General features: G+C 41.4%; 4 protein-coding genes and 1 pseudogene across 7 annotated transcripts; 1 reads left to right on the top strand and 4 right to left on the bottom strand.

The window, feature by feature from the left end:
• Positions 1-551: 551 nt before the first annotated feature.
• Positions 552-5,810, bottom strand: LOC131664911 (uncharacterized; annotated as a pseudogene).
• Positions 5,811-6,636: 826 nt separating this feature from the next.
• LOC131664886 (HAUS augmin-like complex subunit 3) lies at positions 6,637-9,232 on the bottom strand. The gene is made up of 9 exons (XM_058936328.1): positions 8,931-9,232; positions 8,647-8,865; positions 8,369-8,555; positions 8,100-8,305; positions 7,883-8,014; positions 7,459-7,798; positions 7,146-7,372; positions 6,905-7,073; positions 6,637-6,824 (listed from the first exon to the last, which is right to left on the bottom strand). The coding sequence occupies exons 1-9, from the start codon at positions 9,113-9,115 to the stop codon at positions 6,696-6,698; spliced, it is 1,794 nt and encodes a 597-aa protein (XP_058792311.1). The 5' UTR covers positions 9,116-9,232; the 3' UTR covers positions 6,637-6,695.
• Positions 9,233-9,379: 147 nt separating this feature from the next.
• Positions 9,380-10,342, bottom strand: LOC131664890 (bolA-like protein 3). 2 transcript variants are annotated; one of them, XM_058936334.1, is made up of 5 exons: positions 10,122-10,342; positions 9,881-10,005; positions 9,722-9,815; positions 9,575-9,640; positions 9,380-9,484 (listed from the first exon to the last, which is right to left on the bottom strand). In XM_058936334.1, exons 1-4 carry the CDS (start codon positions 10,161-10,163, stop codon positions 9,575-9,577), a joined length of 327 nt encoding a protein of 108 aa, XP_058792317.1. In that variant the 5' UTR covers positions 10,164-10,342; the 3' UTR covers positions 9,380-9,484. The 2 variants fall into 2 exon arrangements, with proteins under 2 accessions (XP_058792317.1, XP_058792318.1); XM_058936335.1 differs by having other exon boundaries at positions 9,393-9,640; positions 9,722-9,810; positions 9,879-10,005; positions 10,122-10,326.
• Positions 9,939-13,054, top strand: LOC131664888 (lysM and putative peptidoglycan-binding domain-containing protein 3). 3 transcript variants are annotated; one of them, XM_058936331.1, is made up of 4 exons: positions 9,939-10,007; positions 10,882-11,061; positions 11,237-11,441; positions 11,539-13,054. In XM_058936331.1, exons 2-4 carry the CDS (start codon positions 11,012-11,014, stop codon positions 12,049-12,051), a joined length of 768 nt encoding a protein of 255 aa, XP_058792314.1. In that variant the 5' UTR covers positions 9,939-10,007; positions 10,882-11,011; the 3' UTR covers positions 12,052-13,054. The 3 variants fall into 3 exon arrangements, with proteins under 3 accessions (XP_058792314.1, XP_058792313.1, XP_058792312.1); XM_058936330.1 differs by lacking the exon at positions 9,939-10,007 and adding an exon at positions 10,385-10,434; XM_058936329.1 differs by lacking the exon at positions 9,939-10,007 and adding an exon at positions 10,434-10,516.
• Positions 13,055-13,156: 102 nt separating this feature from the next.
• Positions 13,157-14,918, bottom strand: LOC131664889 (small ribosomal subunit protein uS17). Its single transcript, XM_058936333.1, has 5 exons — positions 14,851-14,918; positions 14,207-14,329; positions 13,920-14,125; positions 13,486-13,609; positions 13,157-13,300 (listed from the first exon to the last, which is right to left on the bottom strand). Exons 1-4 carry the CDS (start codon positions 14,860-14,862, stop codon positions 13,486-13,488), a joined length of 465 nt encoding a protein of 154 aa, XP_058792316.1. The 5' UTR covers positions 14,863-14,918; the 3' UTR covers positions 13,157-13,300.
• Between the last annotated feature and the right edge of the window lie 9,663 nt (positions 14,919-24,581).

Genomic DNA, 24,581 nt, shown 5'->3' with positions numbered 1-24,581 from the left:
AGAAGACTTAATAATACTTTACTCGCTGTTATCTAGATTGAGCCAGTTTTCAAGTGGGATGGATCGTTAACTTTTGTTATGACTGAAAGGAGTAAAAACGTTGCCATCATTGCGAGACGATGATTTCGCGCATAATACTCGTGTCCGCGTCAATCTGCTCTTCTTTCGTTAAACATTTTTTAAACTGCGCTAACCTAAGAACTCTGTTTATTTTTCTTTATCCACAACTTGTAAATAGTCTAACCGATAAAAGTGAATACATAGATAGACATCTGTGTGTATTTTTAGAACATTTTCCCAAACTTAATCCATTCTTAATTCAATACGACGTTGTTTCAATCTAACAATAATCTATCTTTATCGTAGTGAATTGAACAAATTCAAGTAAAGCAATAAAAATCTGAGTCATTCTATTTTTCAAAGGAACTGTGTCATGCACTGTCAAAGCATCTCAAGACTGTTTAATCAACTGATGACGGAGGAAAATACAAGGAATGAAAGGTGAATTGGAATCAACTTGGAATAGTAGGTAAAACAACATAAGATTCGTATATTTTTCAAAACTTTCAGTATTTTGTTTATTAATTCATAATCAGAATTGTCGAACCAGGTCGACGATCACAACGAGACAAAGTGATTTTATCATCAAATCTTCTATAATATCGCTTATTTCTTTTTTATCGACAAACAAAGAGGCCGCATATCTTTTGTTTTAATCATCATTATTTTTTTACGCTCATCATTTTTCACATACGTAGAAAAAAATTGACTCGAATCGTACACTACTTAATCGCTTATACAATGCTTCTTTTTTGTAACCATTTATTTCGCAACCTTATTTTTTATTATTATTATTTTTTTCGTATACATTGTCTCTTTCACTGCCACGCAGAAATACACGATCTACTCTAGGAACGCTCGTCGCATTTTTCATCCTCGGATGAGGGTGTGTATATGGATACAATCTCCCCCTCAACCGAAGCGCCGAAACAATCGCAAGCGCGCCATCAAACCCCCGTAAACGAAATTGCGTACATAGGTACTAAGCGTATACATCTAAATACTATTGAAGACGAGAGTTTTCGTTGCAACGCGCTCGATTTTCCATTCTCCGGCGGTTTTTTTCGTGGCTATGTATTTTTTAAACACGACACGGAATGGAAAATCGTCGATGTCGCCGCACGGATGATAAACATCGATGGGAAAGTGCGCTGTGGACACCCGTGTGTAAGCACAACAACGCCTCTTCAACGTCGCCTACATTCCTTCTTTTTATACAAACTTGTATGCGTGACGTATCTCTATGTGTTATACATATTTTTACCTTACTGCGCATAGACACGTGCGTACACCTTCATTTTTTTTAGAGAAAACTAACTACATTTTGCGCACTCTCTCTCTCTTTCTCGCTCTAATAACAACCTAACTATGCACTAAAACATGCATAGCGAACATATATTGTATATTCGTGCAAAGCAATAGCTTCTCCATTGTTATTCGTCTAATTTCGTCCTAAGCTCGACACACGCACCTCCCCCTCTCTCTCTCTCATACGCTTCCTTCTATCACTTCCGTCTCTTTCCTTCACTTAACATTCCATCGACGCATGTGCTCAGCACTCGTCTTCCGTCCTCCCTTTCATGTTGCAATTACGACGATAAAAAATAGGCAAATTTAGCTTCTTTTATTTAACACTCGAAGCGTGTAAGGAAGATAAACTCGCGTGGTAGGACAGCAGGGTGGACTTATTGATACGTGCACAGATGCGTGTCTGGCTTGTGGCGAACTGTTCAAGCGGTAAGGTCACCTCTTATCCAGAAGGAAGTTCCGCAAGCTTGGCTTTTCTCTCTTTCGGCGTGCAACGTCGCGCGTTATCAACTCGACACTTTTTTTCGTTGCTCGACCGAGATTGATTTTGCGCGATCGTGCGGAGCAGGACGGCGACACAACGAACTCGTTAAAATTTTCACTCGAGTCACGCGATCAAACCTCCTCGTTATTTGCAAAAAAGCTTTTTTATGTTTGCCAGCGACAGCCCAACCTCAAAAGACATAATACGCATAACCGCCGTACGTTACATAAAGCAACTCGGCGCGATTGTGCATATTGAATGTCAAAGGCTGAAAGGTGATACGACGCTAATCGCAAATGAGAAATCCTTTCGCGATTAACGCTTATCCCGTTAGCACTAATTAACGGAGCTGCAATTCGTTTAGAAAAAATTTGTACGTGAACATTTTAACGAGTTCCAGTTGCTGACGACGACCAAAATAGATAATTAACGAAATTAGTCGAAAGAGAGAAAGGCCAAGTGACGAATCGAGGGTGTATATATCTGTGTCAGTATAAAGGCTTGATTGACCATGTTTGACTTTATACGAGAGGGAGGGAGGGAGGGAGGGAGGGAGAGAGAGAGAGAGAGAGAGAGAGAGAGAGAGAGAGAGAGAGAGAGAGAGAGAGAGAGAGAGAGAGAGAGAGAGAGAGAGAGAGAGAGAGAGAGAGAAAGAGAGAGAGACAGAGAGACAGAAGAAGGTAGTAGGATTGCGAGCCTGAGATAGAGTAAGATGGAGAATGCAAGCTAAATAAGGACACGCGGATTGTGATGGATTTTCCTCGCCGCAAGAGACCTGCATCATTTTTTTGTCGTAAAATTGTCTTTGCCGCGGTGCCCTTTTGCAAATTTCATCCACTTACTGGCCGCGCGTGCGCGCACATACGCATAAACACACAAGCACACACTCCAGACTAACTTAACTAAGAATGAGATTTTTTTATTTCCAGTTGGCCATGGGAACTTATGTTTTCTAAACAATAATTCACGATGCCTACAACTTAGGAGAGAAAACAGTCGTTTTGCGAAAAGAAACACGACTTGGCAATTCCGACGTTATTACAGCAAAATACATAGGAACAATGCGGCAAACGCAAAAGTAAATGGACCGTGTGATGATGAGCAACAAATGAACATAGTAATTAATTAGAAAACAAATTATAGGCGTGGCTAACTAAATCGTAATAACCAAGAGTTCTACTATCGCTGATTTTTTAATACTTCCTTTTTAAATAATAGTTTTATTACATCTTCTCGACGTTTCATGCACCTTTCGCGCGCTTAATTCGGTTTTGTTATTTACAGAATGAACCTTTGGGAACGTACAATAAGGCAATCATCGATTCAAAAAGCTTGAATATGTAAAGATATATATGCGTCAATAGTTATTCAATCCAACAAAAATAAGCTGTTTTTCTTCGTCATGCGTATTGCGTAATTTTTATCTCAATAAATTTGTAGCTTCAAAACCCAAGAAACTGATAACAAAAGAAAAGTAATTATAAAAGAAAAGCAAGAAAAAAAATGAGCGTTTATCCTAAAATATTTACATAAATTTTTACAAAATAAATATATAAATGCTCGCGGTGAAGAAAAGGACACTCGCCAAGTGGAGTAACGTGTAACACGTGTATTTATAGAGAAAAGGATGGATCGATCCAAGTCGTTGCATCACGCGACCGAACGGAAGCAACGATGACGACGGTGACGTAAGCAGGATCGCCGATAGTATCACGAGACACGCATGCACACACATATACACACCATATAACTATTTTGCAGTACGTCTGACTTACTGAGAGTGAGAGAGGAGAGCTGGCTTTTAAAACTAAAATACGAGCTGCCGAGAATATTATTAGTGCTGACGGAAAAGTCCTAGTCACAGACGATTCTTCAATGATCATCAGCCAGAAATTATCGACTGAGAACAAAAAGGTAGCAATTAATAATGAGAGCGCAACATGATTAAATCAACAGCAGGCTCGGAGTTGAATAATAAAGAGAGAGAGAGAGAGAGAGAGAGAGAGAGAGAGAGAGAGAGAGAGAGAGAGAGAGAGAGAGAGAGAGAGAGAGAGAGAGAGAGAAACCGCGCAAGAAAAAATTCCCAGTCATTGTCACATAGAGGCGCAACGTAAACACAAATACACTGGCAGCTCTCCCCTCCTTTGCACCAAGCTACGCGGTGGCGGCGAGGACACAACAGAAGAGACACGCACACAGCATCAAGATAACGATAACGCGTGCGCGTGTATGTGTGCGTGCGTGTATCAAGATGGATGTACGTATAGCTTATACAGCTCGCGAGCACTCGTGTTGGCGCTAACACACAGATGGAACTAGCTCAAAGAGCGCGAGGGGCACATACATGCACACATAGTTGGAGCGGCGAACTCGGCCGAAGCTCACGAAACACGCACGCGCTCTTTCTCTCTCGTTCGTTCTCACACAAGCACTCACACTGCTATATGTGTATTTACAAACAGAGCTGAGCTATCCGGCCGTGCCATGTATGGCGCTGTGCTTCCCTTTCTTCGTTGCAGTAAACAGCGGCAGCTGCATATTACTCGAGCTCGCCGAGGTAGATGTCGTGGTAATGCGGCTCGTCCTCGTCGTCGTAGTCGAAGTGTTTTCTCCTGTAGAAGTCGTCGCCAGCGACGCTCACCTCGTCTTCACTGTTATCGCCCGTCATACCGCCCTTTCGCGACTTCTCATCGTCGCTCGTGTAGGAGTCTTCCACGGACTCGACGTGTAACCTCTTTACCGCCTCCTTAATGAGAGCGCCCTTTTTCAGTAGTACCTTAAAGCGCTCGTAATCGTCGAGCTCGCGCCTCAGCCGCCTGCGCTGTCGGCAATGTTTTGTGTGGCGAAGGTGATTCTGTTGATGTTGCTGTTCTTGTGACGACTCACTGAAGGAATTACTCAACACGCGCACACAACTCACAGACGTCGTTCTCATAGAGAGCATGCTTACGAGGTAGCGTGTAAGGGCTGGGACGCATCTTGTGTGCGAGGCTCGATCGAGATTTCAGGACTGGTGAGCCTGAGATTCTCCTTGATGCGCGAGACGAGCACGTCGACGTCGCGCGAACCAAAGTCCTGGTTCAGAGATGTTGCGTCAGGCATTACTTCGATTAGATAGGTCGTCTCTTCGGCGCTCGGCATTTTGTTTCTTTCCGAGTGTTTGTGTGTGTGTGTGTGTGAGAGAGAGAGAGAGAGAACCAGCAGGTGTACTCGCGGCGTTCTTTCTCCTCCTCCCTCTTCCTGTCTGTGTTGCTGCTGCCTCACTTTTTATCGTGCGTAGTGACACGCACGAGATCTCTTGCTCGGTTCTTTTTTTATCTCAAACGATGCTGTGCTCCTGTTGTTCTTGTTATTGCGGCAGACAGCGCTTTTTCCGGGAAACTTCCAACAATTCGTGTGACGCACCGCGCCCGACTATTTATCAATTACACGCGCGCACTCTCCTGTGTATGAGTACGTAGGTGAGCGTGATTCACCACACGTTTAGAAAGCTCCTGCTATTTCAAACGAAACTGGATCAAACGAAACACATAACAGCAGCGAGCAGCGGTGAGTAGTAATGACGGGTGGTAGTGGTGGTGCACTAGCAGAGCCCGTTGTGTTGATATTTTTCGTTATCGGCGCACGCGCTCCTTGTTTTTGTTTGGCCTTGCGAATATCCAACGTACCGAGGTGTTTGTTTACGTTGCACAATGCACAATTAGACTGCACGATTAACAACAAACCTGCGTATATATTCGTGTAAATTATCGTACATGGTTCTGGCTCGAGCAAGTACTCTTTCAACTATGCCTGCGCGTGTAGTTGCTCGCTCTTGGGTCAGGAGACTCGCGTTCTCTTTCGTCGAGAACAGAATTAGTGTGGGTATAGTACGTGTGTGTTTGGAATTCGAGCGAGTCTCACTCTCTTGCTCGCTTGCTCGCTTGCCAGACGCAGACTGAGAGAGCGGAGAGCAACTTTTCCCTCTCTCTCACAGGCTCTCGCTTGCTTGCCGCCGCGCCGCCGTCTCTGTTATTATTGTTTTGGTCGGGCAACGCATGCGCACCGGTTGCCTCAGGTTTTCTCTCTCTCTCTCTCTCTCTCTCTCTCTCTTTATGCTGTGTAAACAAACCGTTAACTCGAATCCCAGGCAAATCGATAATGTACACGGCTTTCTCCTTTTTCCTTCCTTGATCCTATTTCGACAGCGATACCCTCACTAATCTCTTACCTCGTATTTACGATACCTGCTGCCCTTTACTGACATAAGTCAATGTTGGGTTCTGTAAATGGCCTGGCAAGGAATGCATTGATCTTCTGAGAAATAGGCTTGCTGTTTACCTGTGGATAATTCCACGAAATTTTCCATGCGATGCAGAGTCTTATAAAAATAACTTAAATAGTAAATTGAAGAGGGGGGATATGACAGCGGCAACGCTACAGATCAAGGTTACGCAAACGAAGGGAGACCGCTCGGTGTACACACGCGTGGCCTCTTACGTCACACGTACGGCAGCGAGTCTCGCGGTGCCGCCAGACTCATGCTCACAAGAAATCATTCATCTATAGAGAGCACATGACCTCTCGTTCGACGATTTGCTAGAACGATTAGGTAATACTGCTGTCGTTGTCGCATTATTCTCTCTGCAATGGGTTGATACACTTTGGCAGACAAATTTATAACAACACTTGCTTTCTTTTGTTGGCTTGCTGGTACAACTTAGGTCAGTGCTTGCTCCAAGAGGAAGATTAGTTTAATGGGCTTACCATGAATTGATCACGTGCGGTAAAAGTTTATACAAAAGTAGACATTTTATTTTATGTACAAATGTCCTCAAATTAATAACAAAGTCTCAATTTCACATTAAAACATAGCATGATCTCTCAGCTTTTCATACTCTTCACACATACTTTTCAAAGATTCTGGATCTGCTAAAAATCTTTGCCAAATTAATAATTTTTCCCTTTCATAGTTAGGTGTGTCAGTTTGATTCTGTAAATTATAAAATTAAAAACAAGTAAAATATGATTGTTGTAAGAATTAAAGCAGAGTATTATATACTTGATACTTACAATCATCACTTTAAATCTATTTCTCATTGATTCTACATTTGATTCCAACTTTTCTAGTTGCTTCACTGTTTTATCTATTTCATTTTGAACATGATAAGGTATTGCTTTAAAGCTTAATGTTGGATTATTAATTATTTCCTGATTATACTGGCTTAACACTTTCTCTTCTCTAGAAAGATATAACAATAAAAATAGTTATGAGTATGTATTCTAAAATTATAGATATTTAGATAATACTAACAAATTTTTTGAGCTTTCAATCATTTCTTCTAATTTTTTATTCAATAGTATTTGTAATTTGTTGGTGTTGTCTTTTCTTAATTCTTCATAATATTGAGCAGATGCTTGTACGTCATTTTTTAGTTCTTCAGGTGATGTCATTTCTAACAAAAATCGATTGAAAGCGTTTTTATCTGTAGGAGATGACGAAATAGTTTTATATTCATGTTCAAGTTCTAGCATAATATCCTAAAATAAAAATCAAATAGACAGCATGAAATTCCATTATATTGCAATAAATAACTAGGACGTTACAATAAATCATGGTAACTGACGCTTCGAGTGGATGATAACGAGTACTCCATAGACAGATAATAACGAGCGTCTATCACGAACTGTACAATTTCATTGATTCGATGTATTTGTAATTCAAATAACATACACAGTAAGGTTGAAAATGCATAACCATGTTCCCTAGCAAGGGTACATAATCTTTGTAATCTTGAAAGCTTATCTTTCCTTCTATCTAGTCGAGCTTGAGCTTCTTTCTCCATAATTTTGATAACTTTTGTTATTGATAACTGCTGTACTACATCAACTAATTGCTGTTCTTGTAAAAGATTCACGTTTTCTTCTAAGAAGTCGCGATGATTTGTTAATTCAGCTATTTCTGCCCTAATTATTATTATTAGTTAATCAATAGAGAAAATATTAAATAAAATTGCTTTTCAAAGTAGACCAGAACTGCAAAATAATTACCTGGCTAATAATGGTGTACTGGGAGCTTGTAAATTTCCATCATTATAAATTTTCTTCACATAATTTACTAAACTTTTACTGGCATTTTCCTCTATTTTAGCCATTATTTCGTGCATTTTCGACGTAAATAGACTAGAAATTGAGTTCAATCATTCATTTAACATTTAATATCTCTACTAAATATTTATTATCTATATATATTACAAGTCGTTCTTACTTGGTTTGACAATTAATCAACTCTCTTAATTTTTCATTCTCACAACTTTCATTTAAAAAACTATGATGGTCTGTGTGAGATGTGTCATTTTTTGGGGACATTGAAAATTGTGTTTTTGCATAAGTGTTTAAATAATTATTGTAGGTTTCCAATTGTTTTATGCACAGTTCTATTGGCATCTGCGTCCATATGCAAGGATCTCCTTTCTATTAAGCATAACAAATTGTAAATCAGTCAAATCGTAATTTTGTTACAAACAGTTGTTTTACCTTTTGAAAAGCTTTTCTATAAGTTTCAGTTAAAAGATCAACAGCTGTAAAAAACTGCCGATGACAATCATCGAAGTCTTCTAAAATTGACATACAGTCATTATACATTAATTCAACTTTTATGTCTTCTTTTTCTACTGCATCAGTTTCATTTTCAAGATCAATATCTAGTTTTTCTTCTAACAGTCTGTAAATTATCATAAAAATTGATATTACACTATATCAAAGCCATTGAAAAATGCTATTATAAATTTTCCAAATAACACAAATTTGTTTACTTGAGTTTTTGTATACTATTTTCAATGAACTGCAGATATTCAAGATCTTGATTATACAATTCTTTTTCTGCATTGAAATCTACTTCAGATTGATTGTTATTCCAATAATCTGATTCAATTAGTTTCAAAAGTTCTGGACATCTTTGAGTGGTCTCTTCAAGGGCTAACTCAAGTTCTTTGCCCTGTAACCACGTGTCATTCTTTTCTATAAACTTCTTCCTAAAATAGAGTATTGAAATTATGAGTATACAGCATTAAACTTGAAAAGGCTATGGCATACTTACAACTTAATGCACCCATCTGAAAGAATATTCTCTTTGTTTATATTTATATAAAACCATTTCAGAAATGGTTGCACAGAATCGTCTTCGCATAACTTATTCAGCACTTCTGGCGTAATACTACTAGACAAACTAGGAATAAGTTCTCGAAGTTTCTCGTGAAACAACGTACCAGTAACTTTATTCATTATTATTTATTTTTTAACTAACAACTATAACCAAATTTTCTTTACTCGTACTACTTGTTCTCAACCGCCATTGCTCCAAAATATTACACGATTTGACCAGTGACGCCGACTGACGCGTCATAATAATCACTCCTAAATCTACGTGACCGACAAAGCGAATGTTACTCCCTCTGTTTTAAAACGAGCGCAAACGCCGCAAATTTTTAAGTTACATTCTTTAATTCTTTTCATTCAAAACTAAAAAAGAAAAATGTTGTTTCTAATGTCTTACATTTTTCATTTATTTGAACAAAGATTGTCTCAAAATACATATTTCAAAGTAGTTTGATGCTAACAACAATTTCAATATGTGCTATTGAGGTAGGAAAACTATAATAAAACCATATTTTTAATGATACTAATGTATATGTACATGTGTAATAACTTTTTAATGAATTAATAATAGAAAACAATGACTACCTATGATTCAGGAGTGCCTGTGTGTATTCGAATGCCATGCATATCTTTGATTTCATCTTTTAATGCCTAAAACCAACAAAATTGAATAATATTTAAAATAATTTATGTTACATATCTCAATACTATTCAATGTTTACTCCATCTTACATCATTGATAATACGATGTTGTTTGACAGTATTTAAGCCTTTGAATTCAAGAGTAATCACATTTACTTCAAACATGGCACCGCATCCTCCTTCAATTTAAAATATTATATTGTTAAATAAAATTATTAATTTAATTTTATGAAAATTTAATTATTACCAGATACATCACAAACTTCAATAACTTTAGCCTGAGGAAATTTGGATCGTAGAATAGCTACCATTTTTTCTTCTGCTTGTTTGCCAGACAAACTATTTTGTGGCCCATTCCAAACTCTGGATAGTAACTGTAAGATTTTTAGTTTATTCATCTTTGTACTATCAATTGAACTCAACAAATTTTAAAAACGTCCACTGAAAATTTAGATTTATATAAAACATTTCATATCATTACATTACATACCGAAAAACGACGAGAACTAGAAGACCAGAGCCGTTGGAACATAGTCAAATATCGTATGTTTTTGTTTGCAAAATTGCGTTTCTATAATTACTATTAATAACTTTATCGCTTTACGTTCAACTAAGAATTTCTTCACTATAAAAATTGTACTTTAAAATTCTCGGTTATCCTCACTTACGATTTTCGAAACAAGGTTATGTTGATTATCGGCTTTTGTGTGCGTGTGTGTATGAGTGTGTGCCCGCGTGTGTGCGTGTGTGTGTGGAAACGTGAATCGCGGAGTCAACGCACATGCACGCACTCAAACTTATATGTAATGTTTGGTAGAGTTTTAATTTGTTTGTTTCATTTAGTAACATTCCTGTGTATTTATTTTTCGGACAAGAATTCAAAAAGTTCGGATAATTTTCATTTCAATAAAATAATTTATTTTGAATTATTTAATATTTATAAATTTTATGCAGATATATTTATAACCAAATAATGAAATTTTGTTAATAAAAAGAATTTTTCATATTTTAGACTTGTTATTTTGTTATTTTTTTTACGAATTTGAATTAAAAATATTGTTAAAAAATAGAATCATTGATTGAAGTATTATAACGAAAGATTGGAATAGTCATTTTTCAAAATAATTTTTCACGGTACATCAATTGCTTACTCATTTATAATAAAACAGTTATTCAGCGTGGAGCTTACTTATCAAATATCCAATATTGAACAATACCTTGTTCTCATTAAAAGAAACTTTCATTCGCAGTGTTACAGTCAATTGCCATTTGTGTAGAGGAATGAAATGGAATGACGTCTGAAGGTTTTAATAGCCTACAATTTGATAACATGTTAGATCGATAAGTTATGGAAAATAATTTTGTAACATAAAATTAAAAATGCGAAAGAAATCAACAAGCGGAACGAGTGAAACTCAAAAATCAGGAAGGTATTCAATCTGTTATGTTTACTAAGGTTATGTTTACCTTTCTTCCTTGACAGATTTCAGTCAATTTTTGTTATATAAAATGTATTTTTTCTACATTGACGGATTTTTCAGCCTACTAATTTGACATCTTAGAAAAAAATAATTTGTCAAGCTTATTTATTCTTGTAAATTTCAGGCATGCATATCAAAGGGGGAATCAAAAAGAAAGCTCACCATATTATGTATTCCTATACTCTGATGATGAAAAGAGTGAAAATGATGAATATCCTATGCAAAAGGAAATATCTTCTGAAAGAACACCTCGTAAAATTGAGGTAATAAATATTGAAGTACAATCAGAAGACACACTTCAAGCACTAGCTCTTAGATATCAATGTACAGTTAGTAATTTTTCTTTTTCTATTTCAAGTTTATATAAAGAAATTTATAATTAGAACTAAAATTTACAAGTTAAAACTTATGTATCTGTTTACATAGATATCAGAGTTGAAAAGAATCAATAAAATACACAAGGACAATGAAATACATGCTCATCGAACAATAAAGGTACCGATACAACCATTTTCACTTTTAACTGAAACAAAAAATGACAATAGCAAAACAGATCAGGATATTAAATCAAATTTACTCATCAATACTGGAAATGATATTGTTTCTAAAGAAAATGAAATAATTAATGTACTAATGATTCCAACTCCATCATCTTCAGCAATAGAAATCAATAATATCATTATGAACTCTACAGTTGAATCATTATCACAGTTTAATAGTGAATGTGCTCCATTTGTAGAAGATACGGAAACTGATAAATTGATTAGTTTTGTAGATTATAACAAAAGTAATACAAACAATAATATTGTGAATACATTCACGTGTTCCGGAGCTGACTGGGGATTATCTTGGTACCAAGTGTTATGTTTTTCCTTGTTACTTGGTTTTGCTGGACCAATAATTTATGTATTGTACATAGCTGAGCATCATAATTCTTAACAAAAATAAGTTAGCTAGCTTAATAGATCTGACTAATTGATAATTTTTAAAAGTTTTTAAAGTTGTGATTTATAAAACATGGCATTTTTTATATTTGATACTGAAAATTAGATACCATTACCTATAGATTGGGTTTGATCAAAATGGTATGTGATAATTATACGATAAGTAAAAATTTTTTTATAAAAGAAATATTTTTGTACAATAGTCTTCTATCTGATTGATAATTTTGCAAGCTATAATGCAGTTGAAATTTATAGAAATGCATGTGCCTTAGGATAGCTGATAAATTAGTTACTAATTATCTCGTGATATTGACATCTATTATGCTTGTTTTTCAGCAATTTACATTATACAAAAATTAATAAATTCATATTTTAGATGAACAAGCATTATTAAATAAACTAGCTTTATATAAATTTGATATATTCTCAGATATTTACATATTATATTAATATAAATTGTAAGCAATGTTTTAAAGAAAAATTGATTTTATCAGAATGCAAATGCCATTCAATTTTTTATGTAATTCGCGACTTCCAAATAAATTTATACTAATAAGGTATGTTGAGATAGTTAAATTTATTTATTCTTTTGTTTTTTATATTTATACCAAGACATTGGCAGCTGAGTCCCCTTGCAGAAGAGCATAAAGCTCTTGTACACGGATTTGATATACATATAAAACAACTTTAATAAATAACATCTTAATTATTAATTTAAATCCAACATGAGACTTTTTTATTAAGAAATTGTTAAAAACATTAATTTGTTAATTTTAATTTTAAGTAATGCCAGTTTTGACTTACAAAGCTCTAAGTTATTGAAAAATATGTATTTATATTTATTGATATGCTGATAGCTAATTTTTAGATTTTCAGCTACCTAAATTGTGGTTTCTACTTTTTGCGAAAAATGTTACTATGTTAAATGTTGCGTAAAATGTTAGGTGTGTGGTGTAAAAATTCATAATTCATAAATAAAAATATATTAACACCAAGCTTTTCTACAATATTTTTCATTTTTATGCATACAAAGAACTCTAAGAATAGAAAATTGTTTTGAAATGATTTTATATAATAAATTCAGAATAACCAAGTAGAAAGATTTTCTTAAGTGATTTATTAATGTAATGCATGGTCTTTACATTAAACTGGTTTTCCTGTATAAAGCATACAGGACTTACAATTGGATGTTGAATTCAATATAACTTATTGTTCTTCAGATGTTACAGTTGATTTTAAAAAATCTGCAAAAAAAAGGTTTAAAAATGCTTAATTTTTTCAAACAGTTTCTAAGAGCATAAAATTTTAAAAATGATCTCAGTAGAGAATAATTGCACTCGATTAATCGTTAAATTCATTGTAAGAATGTAATATAGCAAAACTCATTGCTAATATTTAATAAAAATACAAAGTACAAAATATAAATTACCTAAAATTTAGTGAAACTTTTTTTGGCTCCAGTTCCTTTGGAAACCTTCAAAACATTGAATCTAACAGTTTTACTGAGTGGTCTGCATTCTCCAATAGTAACAACATCACCAATTTCAACGTCTCTATAAAAATAATTATATAAATTAATATAGAAAAAGTTTCCATATTGCAATTAAAGTTTGTTTGCTTTTTAATCATCAGGACATGATTAAATATCTTCAATTAGTGTTCAGAAGACCGTCATGAAAATTCATCATAAAATTATAAAAGAGGAATAATTCATATTATTTAAAAATTATTTTTAACTAAAATCATGATCAAAATAAGTTATTATGATCAATTATGATCAAAATAGGTTATTATGTAAGACAACATAATATTAGAAAGATATTCAATATCTGATATGAATTTTAAACAAACAATAGATATTACCTGAAGGCTGGGCTGAGGTGAACACTCATATTACGATGTCTTTTTTCAAAACGATTATATTTCCTAATGTAATGCAAATAATCCCTCCTAATAACAATAGTCCTTTGCATTTTTAACTTTTGTACAACACCAGTTAGGATACGTCCTCTTATAGAAACATTGCCAGTGAATGGACATTTTTTGTCAATGTAAGTTCCTTCAAGGGCCTATAAAACATTTATCAAGTGAGAACATGCTGTTGTAATTTAATAATTAGAAATAATATTTACAGATCTTGGAATATTTACCTCGCGAGGGGTTTTGAAACCAAGCCCTACATTACGAGTGTATCTTAATGACTTACGTCCTTTGGACAAACCCTTCTTCCTATTAAGGAAAACTGTTGGTTGTTTCTGAAAGGACTTGGCAGTCTGTAAAAGAAATCATCAACTTATTAATCATCAAGTATAACTCTTACGTAGATGTATCAGTTTTATTTTAAACAATTTCAGTAGACGATATTGTCGTTCAATTAGTCATCAGAAGACCGTCGTCAGATTCATCATAAGTAAAGTATAAAAAACGTTGCTATGATGCTGCTGAAAATGTTATTGAGGTTATATTGATATTGAGATACATGATATGACAATTGAATAAAATTGTAAGCAAAACTAGGGATGAAAGTAATTATAACTGCACAAACAGACATAAAAATGTCTTACATTTTTAATTACAAAACATAATAAGCTTGGATTAGTTGTATTAAAACGATATAACCACGTGTTACAGATTCAGCGTCAAAATGCAATGCTAATTCAACACTAACATTAATAGCAACTAATTATTATTTTCGTTGTTCAGTATAAAGTATATTTTCCTTGGATTCTTTGAAAAAGTTTGTTAAACTCTTATTATTTAACAAAAATATTAAGATTTTTGGAAGAACACATACCTGATCAGCCATTTTGAAGTGTTAAAGAGTGAGACCACACCGGAAACTTGAAACGTCGAAACAGGACATCGATGCGCAATGCTGTCAGTATTACCAACAAAATTTACTATAAAGAAGCAGGGCTTTCATTTTTCAATTTTATTTGAAATCTATTTGTTTTCAACAGTTTTATTTTCAATTAAATAGTTAACTTTAAAATTATTAATATCCGGAACATAATACGATCAATCAATTTTTATTTTCTCACATTCCTAATTTTCATTTATACTGGAAAAGAAAATATTATCAACATATTTTAATAATTAAGATTAATATTTGTTAGTCCTATTTAAGCCCAATGAAAAAATTTGTAATAGGAAAGGGTATTTTTTCACGAGTTATCTAGATATGACACAATGAAAGATTACAATAGAATTGTAATAGAAAGTAAATCTAAGCTCAGGGCCAGTGCAATGATGACCATTTATTCTGGAGCGAATGGAAAGTAACATACCTTTAAGGGATAAGTAAATGCGTGATCGGCAAAAAAGTGAGTTAGAGCACAGCAGAATGCTGCTAAGAATTTGTAAATTGTTACTTTGGTGACTGAAAATGATTCGACCGAAGCACTTTGCTGGAAGCATCGTTGAACGAAACGAAATGCGCATACTCGAAAGATTCACTGTAAGTGTGTACGGTACAGGCGAATGAAGCCCTTCAATAGCGCACACGTATAATTGTTTTTTTTATTTTTTATTATTTGGACGAAGAAAACCACGGCCTCGGCGAGCTTTGCGAAGCAGCTCGGAGCTCGGAGCAAAAGGAAAAAGGCAGTCTTCGAAAACGTTATGTTAATGAAAAAGCAGCAGCAGAACGTGCGGGGAATTGGCCTGCGCAGCGTGCTCGTGGTCGTACGACAAAGGTGCAGTCGCAAGAGAGCCTCGAACGTTGCTCTTTCCGCCTGTTATTCATATTCCCCGGTGCAGTGTCTCCCCGGGACAGACGAGCTCTCGCGGAGCGAGAGAGAGAATGGGCAAACGAGAAGGGCGTGCGTGCGGAGCAGCGAGCGAAAAGAAGCAGAGAAGGAGAGGAGGAGCGAGAGAGAGAGAGAGAGAGAGAGAGAGCGAGAGCGAGAGAGCGAGAGCGAGAGAGCGAGAGAAAAAAGGAGCGGCTGGCGAGAATAAGTACGTGGTTTGGTCGATTATGCATCTCTCGTCGCTCATTTTCTGCGTATGTATATATCCGCGCGCGAGTCGGTGCGTGTTGTACGCGAGCAAGAGAGAGAGAGAGAGAGAGAGAGAGAGAGAGAGAGAGAGAGAGAGAGAGAGAGAGAGAGAGAGAGAGAGAGAAAACAAGAAACGCGCTCTCGCGCGCCTCTCGTTGCTTCTTTTTGACTGCTCGCTACATAATAATCTCGACGTGCCTTTCTTTTTCTCTCGCTCGGTACTCGTCCACGGCACGAGCTTTCTCGCGAGGAGGAAATGAGCTGCTCCATGTGTTAATTAAAACTCGCTGCTCCGCGCCTCTTCTCTAACTCCTTTTTTGCCGCGGCCTCATCAAAAATCATTCCGAAAGAGAAAAAGAATGACGAGGAACAAGGGCAAAGGCCGCTTTCCGCATAGCTCGGAAATTTTCCACGGCAGAGAGAGAGAGAGAGAGAGAGAGAGAGAGAGAGAGGAGGAGAGAGGACGGCGTTTAATCAAGGCGCTGACGGAAAAGCTCGCGGGTCTCGGCGACACACTCGCGTGCACGAGCGCTCGGGCACCCACGCTCACTCTCGCCTGGGAGTGAGAGATACATTTTCGAGTCGGCGCACGCGGAATTCGCCTGGCGAATATTTGCCGAGGAGAGTCCCTTCCGAGAAGAGAGCCAGCCGCCGTCGCCGCCGCTACCGCCGACGCCGCCGCCGCCGCCGCCGCCGCCGCGCCTGCAGCAACAGAATGGGACGTGCGGCTCTCTCCTCTTCCTCGCGAGCTTTGTTTCTCCTTCTCTTTCTCCATCTCGCTGTTTACGTACATACTCCGACGCGGGCCTTTTCTGTCGCTCGATGCCACTTTGTGCCAGCGCGCGCGCGCGCTCTCTCTCTCTCTCTCTCTCTTTCTCTCTCGCGTGCACTTTTGAGTAAGCGCCGGGGCCTTTTTCGCGTGGGACGCGCGAGACGAGCCTGCTATCGGCGCAGCTTTGACCACTCGAGAGCCTTCGACGTTCAAACCCAAGCACTCAACTGCCTGACTGAACGTCCGCTACGTTCGTTCGACCCGCAACCGCCCGACGCGCTCGCCTAAATCGCACGCCGCTCGGCTAACCGCTCCAAACTCGTACATTTGCCCCGTGACTTCGTTAAACAAGCCCCCAACTTTCCTGATTTCAACTTTCTTCGTTGAAACTTCCGTCTTCGTTAAGCCCGACAGCTTCATTAGACTCCCAACTTTACAATTATTTTAGTGTTTGATCGCCAGACCCTAACTTATTCCATCGCTATTAGTCGATTGCGTACTCCAGTCTAGTATGCTAAATTATTCAACGATCACTAGCGCGAACGTTGCAAACATTCGCGTCAGTCTTGATCTTTTGCTCTTCTCCCAAAATATTATCCAACTTTATATTCCATCAATTAATCAACATTGACGCAAGCCAAACATCCTACAGATGCGTAATATCCATCGAAATTTTCTATCAGTTATAAGTGCCTTTTTCGTAACAAGCCTCCATTCAATTCATGCCTTACGACGCCGTTCCTCCGAGTCACTTTACAAGTTAAAAAGTCAATATCATTTCTTAATAATCAATCTTAAACTTTTCCAAGCACTTGAACTCCTGTAGAAGCAGCGAAATTCATTTCGGCTTTCGAACTTTTCTAAGCACTCAAAGTCCTCTCAGCGTTTGAATTTACTCTCGCGCCGGAAATCAACTCCGCTCGACGCGAGTATATACTTTCAATTACGATTATTATAATAATTTCTGGAATAATTCAAATGGACAACTTTATAAAGTATTTCTAGGCATAAGATGGGCTACGTATTTTCGAGTATCACTAATAATTTCTAAAATTTTACGATTTTTTGGGGACTTGCAAATTTTCAATTCAATCGCAACTTTTTCACAATTCTCCAAGTGCTTTTTAGCTAAGAATTCACAGATGTTTTGGCTTTCGATGAACTTCTTCAGAGCTTGTCACATTTTTAGCAAAAGCTCATCGTGGATTCAATGGTACAATTTACACGACAATAAGAAGAATAAATAACTATACGAAAATGTTTTGCCACGTATTTCAATATCCGCGAATTACTTTAAGTTTAATTTGCACGTCGCTTTTGACTAGTCTCACTGATCGCATTGAATTCCAATATTGCGAATTGCACCAGGAAAAAGAAGAAAACCAACTTGACAAATCAGCACAATTTGAATAAACGGATGAGTGAACTCAGATTTCGACCACTCTTGTAATTCAAGCTGTGGGAAATGGAACTTTGAATTTGCTAAGAACGCAGATTCCTCGAATCGGAAAATACCGATGGGATTATCGAACGAGCAGTCGCCCGTGGATACTGGATATGGCGAATCGCGTCTTCGCAATACAAGAATCTTAACGACAGCGCGAAGGCATGCGTTGCGCGAATTATTTGCTGCTCCTCTCTAACGCATCTCTGGCATTTCAACAAATCGAACGTAATTCAGCGAGGCAGCGGCAAGCGCGAACGGGCTCGAGTAGCGCGCATAGACAATTAACGCTGTGGGCGTCCCAACAAGATTGTAATGTGCCGTGGCGCGCCCGCTGCAATTACCCGGCCCGAAGCATCGCCAGAGCGGTCTGATCGCGCGCGGACGGCCTGCTCCGGGCTACTTAACGAGCTCACCGAGCGGTGCTTTCGCTCGCGCGAGCCGACGGCTTTGGCGCGACACCGGAGCCTCGATCGGGAGCAACAGGTACGCCGGCGCCATTGTCGTTTCGCCGCCTTGATTAGCCCGTCGGTCGGCCGATCGATCGCCTATCACGGCAGCAGCTTCTCGTCGAGGCTCCTTTATTTTGGGCGCGTCGAGCTTGCGGCTGACGCCGCGCTACTTCGCGTCGCACACGCCTCGATTGAAAAAAGCGCCTCGAACGGCTCTTCTCGATCGCGATCGACGATAAATAGCCAATTCCAATCGCAGTCTCCGCGCTGGCACTCGAAAAAGAAGTCAATCTGCGCGCACGTAGCCGCGCCGGGGGGGGGGGGGGCGTACCGCCGACGGCGCGCGCGACATACAAAGTAATAAAGCGTTGGAGAGGCACGCGGCGCGGCGCGGCGCGACGCGACGCGCACGAGGAGGAAAGGGGATGGAAGGAGCGAGCCGTCACTGCAGTGCAGTGGTGTGCGGGGGTCGGTAATAGAGTCTCTCTCTGCAGCCGATCTCACAATGAAATACGACGCGTGATTAACGAGCCTCCGCGTCTTATTCTCTCCACCCACAAGGACATGCCGCTGCACACATGCTTCGCTAACGGTACGAGCGCGCCGTTGCGTTTTGTCAGACTACCACTATCGCGGGCCCCGCCGCGATAGGCCTATGGCGACGGCGCTTTTTCCACTCGGGCTGCCGCTGCCTGCGCTTAAATGCCTTTGCGGCTGCGAGCTCGCGCGCGGGACAGCTGATCTCTTGATTCCACACGCGTGGGAGTGGCGGACGCGCCGCCTCCCGTGTATTAATGACAATTTTACCGCTGCAATAGCTGCCGCCGAGCGACTATCACCGCGAGCGTGCTTCAATACGAGAGAGAGAAATTTAGCGAGAAATCTTTTCGGAGAAAACGGTAAAAGTTAATGTCGGCTCGCAGGCGCTCGCAGGCGCTCGCGACTCCCCGTCCGTGATGTGTATTTTATAGCTGTACCTGCATTTAAACGCGCGGTCTTTGCGCGCCGCACACATTTGCAACGCGGCGCCGCGGCGCCGCGGCGTTGATGAATTTCGCGCGGACGTGTGCGCGCAGCCGGCTCGCGACGAGGGTCGCGCGCGCCCGCGTAGGCTTCGGCCAGAGCTGCATCGATCTTTGATCGCGCGCGCGCGCGCGCGGACGCTAATGACAGACGCAATGGCGATCGCCGCGGCAATAACGATAAACGCTCGCCACCGATGCGTTTTCGCTTTTAATAATCGACCTCTCCGCTCGCTGCCCCGCGGCTCGCGCGCGAAGCTTTTTTCGATGATCGGCCTCTCCGACGTCGGTGACTTTCCGGGCGCGCGTTCCTGGCATTGAGATTCAGTGCAGCTTTTTCCTTTGGCTCCGGTATCTAACGAGATTGGCGCACACGGTGGCCGTGTCCTGCAAGGAGGCATTTTTTGCACGCATCGCGTCAATCGATAGCCGCGTCGCTCGTTATTATCATTGAAAATCAAAGGTTAACGCACCCGATTAATTTTATCGAGTGTATTTTAGAAAGACTGGTCCGTCTTTTGTTTTACGCGAGTTCCTTTTATGCGCTTGCCGCAGTTTGCCATTCATCGATTTTACCATCATACTTTCGACGAGCAAAAGCGCACTCTTACCGACTATTTTATGCTATAATTATGTCGTTGAAGCGGCGCCTGTGCGCCATGTCCCAAGGGTCTTTTCAAAGCTCTCGTTGAAACGATAATTTTCATATTTCCATGCACGGCTTCTGGGCATTAAGAATAACCTGCCTTTTAGCCGATAAGACACGGGGGAAAAATCTTATCCAGACTAAGCGCTCAAAACAGAGGAGAGTGCATTAATACAACGATATCGCTGCAGTAGAGCAGGCAACGCCAGCAAAAGAAGTGTCATTCGAATGCACATTACACAAAACACAGAAGAAGGCTCGGCCAAAGCGCACTGAAAGCAGGCGTGCGCGCACAAACGGCTGCTGGCACGAGAGATAAAATGATAGAGTTAGGGGGGGGGGGTATACATACGTGTCGCTTAGCGCGCCTCTTTATGCACTGCGCGCTGCTACGTTACACACCTCTTTACGCGCATAAAAGCTCGGCGAGACCGCTTTTCTCTCTCCCTCTCTCTATCTATCTGCATCTCGCAAAGCGAGAGACCGGAAAAGCCATAAGAGCCGCGGCCCTCTGATATGTAAATACGAGATAGCGCGAGGAAGCAGCAGCAGCAGCAGCAACGGCAGCAACGGCAGCGCCGGATGAATGGACAATGGCGAAATTGATTAAAGTGGGAAATTGGAATTTATTGACTTGACTGCACTGCTGGGTGGCTCTCTTCTCGCTACTCAGATATCTGATTGTTGATCCTTTGATTTGAGCTGGTTAGCCGGGATTTACGCTCATTGGACTGGCCAGTCCTAATGGTCGCCCAAGCAGCTCGCTCTCCGCGGGGACTTTTTCTTGGTCTTTTTTCCGAGGCCATCGCGATTACACGCACGTACACACGCTCGGTCGCGCGGCTATGCGCGAAATCGCTTATGGAAAAATCGGCGGCGTCGTCGTCGTCGTCGTCGTCGTCGTCGTCGTCGCTGTTTTACAGTTAGCGACGCTCTCGCGAATTGCAGCCGGGACGCCGGCGAGATTGTCGCGCCCAAACTTACGCAATTATCAATTGAGATTCTATCTAATTAATGGGCTTGCGGGCGCTGTCGGGTCGGCGCGAGAACAACTGGCTGTCGCTATCTTCATCGGGCAGCACAGTAGCGCGCGCGGACAGTTTTCCGCCGCCTAGCGGTTTCGCTACTTTTGATACATTTAATGTAGCCTGTGTGCCGCGGCTCCCGCAACCATTTCATAGTTAATGGCCGCGGTCGGCGCGTGCTCGCCTGCGTTATTAACATTCTCGCGACATCATCTCGGCCGATGGGAAAGCGGCGCCGCGCGACTCTATATCCTCGCAGCTGCGAATGTGGCGCTTTGTTCGCGAGCGTGTGCGCACATTTACGCGACGGCAAAGCGCGGAAGGTCGCGATCGATAAATCTGACGGAGCGCCGAGATATATCGATCAAAATCACACCTACGTCCCGGCTAATGACGTCAGCTGCGGCTGGGATGCGCGCGCCGATTCGGATCTGATGAATCGATGCCCACTGCGAGCACTTCGCTCGGGAAACGCGCGAAGCGGAGAGGCCACGGCTCGTTTCGCATAAATCATAATGGCAGCCTGAGAGAGAGAGAGAGAGAAGTGATCCATCCGCCCTGCCGCTCGCGTGTATCGCATGACTAACGAGGGAGGCTCGCGCGCGCCAACGAAATTAGTATATTAATCAAGATATCGCGCTGGCCGCGGCGCACAAGTCTCGTGCGCAAGTAGCGGCGCACGTGTAAAAACGGCGCGGCGGCGGCATCGCGCGAGCGCAGCGAAAAGAAGCGAGGCCGTTGAGGAGCGAGCCCATTACCGCTGACGTTGATGCATTGAGAATGGGGCTCTATTTTAGAGCGACGTCGAGGACGCAAGCACCGTTACGCCGAGAGCAAAGGTCGCGTTACAGCTCTCTCTCTCTCTCTCTCTCTCTCTCTCTCTCTCTCTCTCTCTCTCTCTCTCTCTCTCTCTCTCTCTCTCTCTCTTTCGATTCCCGCGCCGAGCCTACGCCGAGTTTTCAGGCGCGCAAACAAACCCCCGCGCGACACCTCTGATTGCACTTTATCGCGCTCAAGCAAACACGCCTCGCTCGCTCGCGCCGAGGCGCGCGATTAGTTATGCGCTAATTGCACGTACGCGGAGGATCATAGCTTCGCTCTGGATTTAGCCGTCACTGGCTAATTGAAGGTTGCGCTTACGAGCAACCTCCTAAATCATCTCTCTCTATCTCGGGAAAAAATCGTCGATTATGCACCTGTCGTCTGATTAATTCCCGCGCGCGCACGCATGAAATATTTCGTGCAGCGAAGTGTGCTTTATAAGAAAGGGAGCGCGTTGCAGATTGAGTTTCCGAGGGGCAAATGACGTGAGCGCGCGCGAGTATCCATTATTTAGATAAGTATCGAGACTCGGGATAATTGTTGCGAGCCGGCACTGAAAAATGGAGGCTCCGCGAGGTATTTGCGAATCGATTAGTGATAGTGATCGATACGTACACGCTGATTTGGTCGAGGTGGTCCGTTGTAAAGCACTGACCCTTCGTTCTCAGAGCTATATCCAAGGTCATTAGTCTTTCTCTTTGACTCGATCAAGCGACGTACCGCTGCTCTCTCTCTCTCTCTCTCTCTCTGTCTTTCTCTGCACGGCAAACTTATTACCAATTCAACTCGCGCCAGATCCTTCCGTCTCTGTCCTTCTCTTAGCTCCGCGTCATCTTCGCCTTAAAGGATGATACGTGGGTGCCGTGTGAATAGCATAGCCTGCGTGCAGCAAAAAAAAATAAATAACCTTCGAGTGTCAACCGTTTTCGCGCTCATTGTTTTCTCTCTGTCTACCTGTCGATGTTTACAACAATGCCGAACCAGAGAAACCGATGCCGTGACTCGACGTTGACTATGTTTTTTTTTTCAGACGAGTCGAAGAGAGAGAGAAAGAGAGTTTACGAAATGACGAGAACTTTCGTCGACGTTTCGCGGTTCGGCCTGAGAAAGGTTGACTCGTTCTTGATCGTTGAATTCGCTTAGTAATGACACCCGGTGAACGACTCGACCTCTCGTTGATTCTGGGAGATTGAAAGAAAAAAATTAGCTACGCGACTGGAGAACGGAAATGTGCGCTCGCGCGCTTTCTTCCCGAGAGCGAGCGTTTCTTTTGTGCGCGTCGCTGTCGCGCGAGCAGCGCGGGTGACGAAGAGTAGTCGTCGAGCGCGCGCAGCCTTCGTTCGAATATTTGGCTTCCGTGTACGCGGAGGAACAGCCGGGCGGCGAACGCGGGAGGACGCGATAAGCTTATCTCGCGCGCGCGCGCAGGTGCAACGTCGCTCGCGGTACCGCGAGCATTCGATCATGGAGGCGAGCTTTTTTGCGCCTCGACAAATGATCGCGTAGGAGCGGCACCGGCTGCACCGCACCGGCTGCGTCGTTGCGTGCGTGCACGTCCGCTCGACTCGACAGCTTTGCTCTCTTTTCAGTCCTAGCGATAACCGTGCTTTCCGGTTATGAGCAGCTCTAGGCTACTGGTGTTTGCGTGTGCGCCTGCACTCGCGGCATCATCCAGCTGCCGCTGCCGACATTAGCGGGCTCGCGCGCGCGCGCGCGTGGAATATGCCAAGTGTCTTTCTGTGTTAATCCAGCTTGTAGGTACGTTTGCTCCGAGAGAGAGAGAGGCGAAAAAAATGACGGCGCAGTCGGGCGCTCGAGCTGCCCGGACGTTTGCATTTTAATAGCCGAGCAATTATTCCGGAGGTATCAATTATTCAAAGTGAGATTCTTTCCTCTTGGATTGCAAATGAGCCATTTGCCGAGTGTCGTTACGGGTATCGCTCAAAATGCTCCTCCTGCCTCGTACCTCTGGTCGCGCGCATGTCGCCTAACTGTTACTCGTCGCCGTCTGCGCGCGCGGAGCGACACGCGTAATTAGATAAATTTGTTTCCGATAAGACTTTAAATTGAATTTACGGAGCGCCGTGTCGACGATTATGTGCGCCAGCCGGCGCTCTTTCGTGGCGCACAGCCTTGGATCTCGGCTTATGGCTCGCGAGTCGATCGCGGAAAAAGCGAGAAAAACGCCCGTGGCGAGAGAGAGAGAGAGAGAGAGAGAGAGAGTCGCTTATCGCTTATATTTATTAAGCGAGGCGGACCGTTAGCGTACGCTTCGTACACGAGTGCCGGACAAGTCGGCGAAAAACCAGCCCTTAATTATGTCGTTTTGCGCGCGCGGCCTGTA

This window comes from Phymastichus coffea, unplaced genomic scaffold (genome assembly GCF_024137745.1).
Source record: "Phymastichus coffea isolate CEN01 unplaced genomic scaffold, Cenicafe_Pcof_1.1 PCOF00046, whole genome shotgun sequence".
Lineage (NCBI taxonomy): Eukaryota > Metazoa > Arthropoda > Insecta > Hymenoptera > Eulophidae > Phymastichus > Phymastichus coffea.
Note: the sequence above shows the minus strand (reverse complement) of the source record. Positions and strands in the feature narration are given on the sequence as shown.

Excerpts from the sequence above, each read along its gene's own strand:
- LOC131664890 (XM_058936334.1), bottom strand. The coding sequence starts at position 10,163 with ATGTTCCAACGGCTCTGGTCTTCTAGTTCTCGTCGTTTTTCG. Across the intron at positions 9,816-9,880 it reads ATTGAAGTTTGTGATGTATC|TGAAGGAGGATGCGGTGCCA; the intron begins TGGTAATAATTA and ends AATATTTTAAAT. Across the intron at positions 9,641-9,721 it reads AACATCGTATTATCAATGAT|GCATTAAAAGATGAAATCAA; the intron begins GTAAGATGGAGT and ends TGTTGGTTTTAG.
- LOC131664888 (XM_058936331.1), top strand. The coding sequence starts at position 11,012 with ATGCGAAAGAAATCAACAAGCGGAACGAGTGAAACTCAAAAATCAGGA. Across the intron at positions 11,062-11,236 it reads GAAACTCAAAAATCAGGAAG|GCATGCATATCAAAGGGGGA; the intron begins GTATTCAATCTG and ends TGTAAATTTCAG. Across the intron at positions 11,442-11,538 it reads CTCTTAGATATCAATGTACA|ATATCAGAGTTGAAAAGAAT; the intron begins GTTAGTAATTTT and ends CTGTTTACATAG.
- LOC131664889 (XM_058936333.1), bottom strand. Across the intron at positions 14,126-14,206 it reads GTTTCAAAACCCCTCGCGAG|GCCCTTGAAGGAACTTACAT; the intron begins GTAAATATTCCA and ends AATGTTTTATAG. Across the intron at positions 13,610-13,919 it reads CACCTCAGCCCAGCCTTCAG|AGACGTTGAAATTGGTGATG; the intron begins GTAATATCTATT and ends TTATTTTTATAG.
- LOC131664886 (XM_058936328.1), bottom strand. The coding sequence starts at position 9,115 with ATGAATAAAGTTACTGGTACGTTGTTTCACGAGAAACTTCGAGAACTT. Across the intron at positions 8,306-8,368 it reads ATAGAAAAGCTTTTCAAAAG|AAAGGAGATCCTTGCATATG; the intron begins GTAAAACAACTG and ends TATGCTTAATAG. Across the intron at positions 6,825-6,904 it reads ATAGATTTAAAGTGATGATT|AATCAAACTGACACACCTAA; the intron begins GTAAGTATCAAG and ends TATAATTTACAG.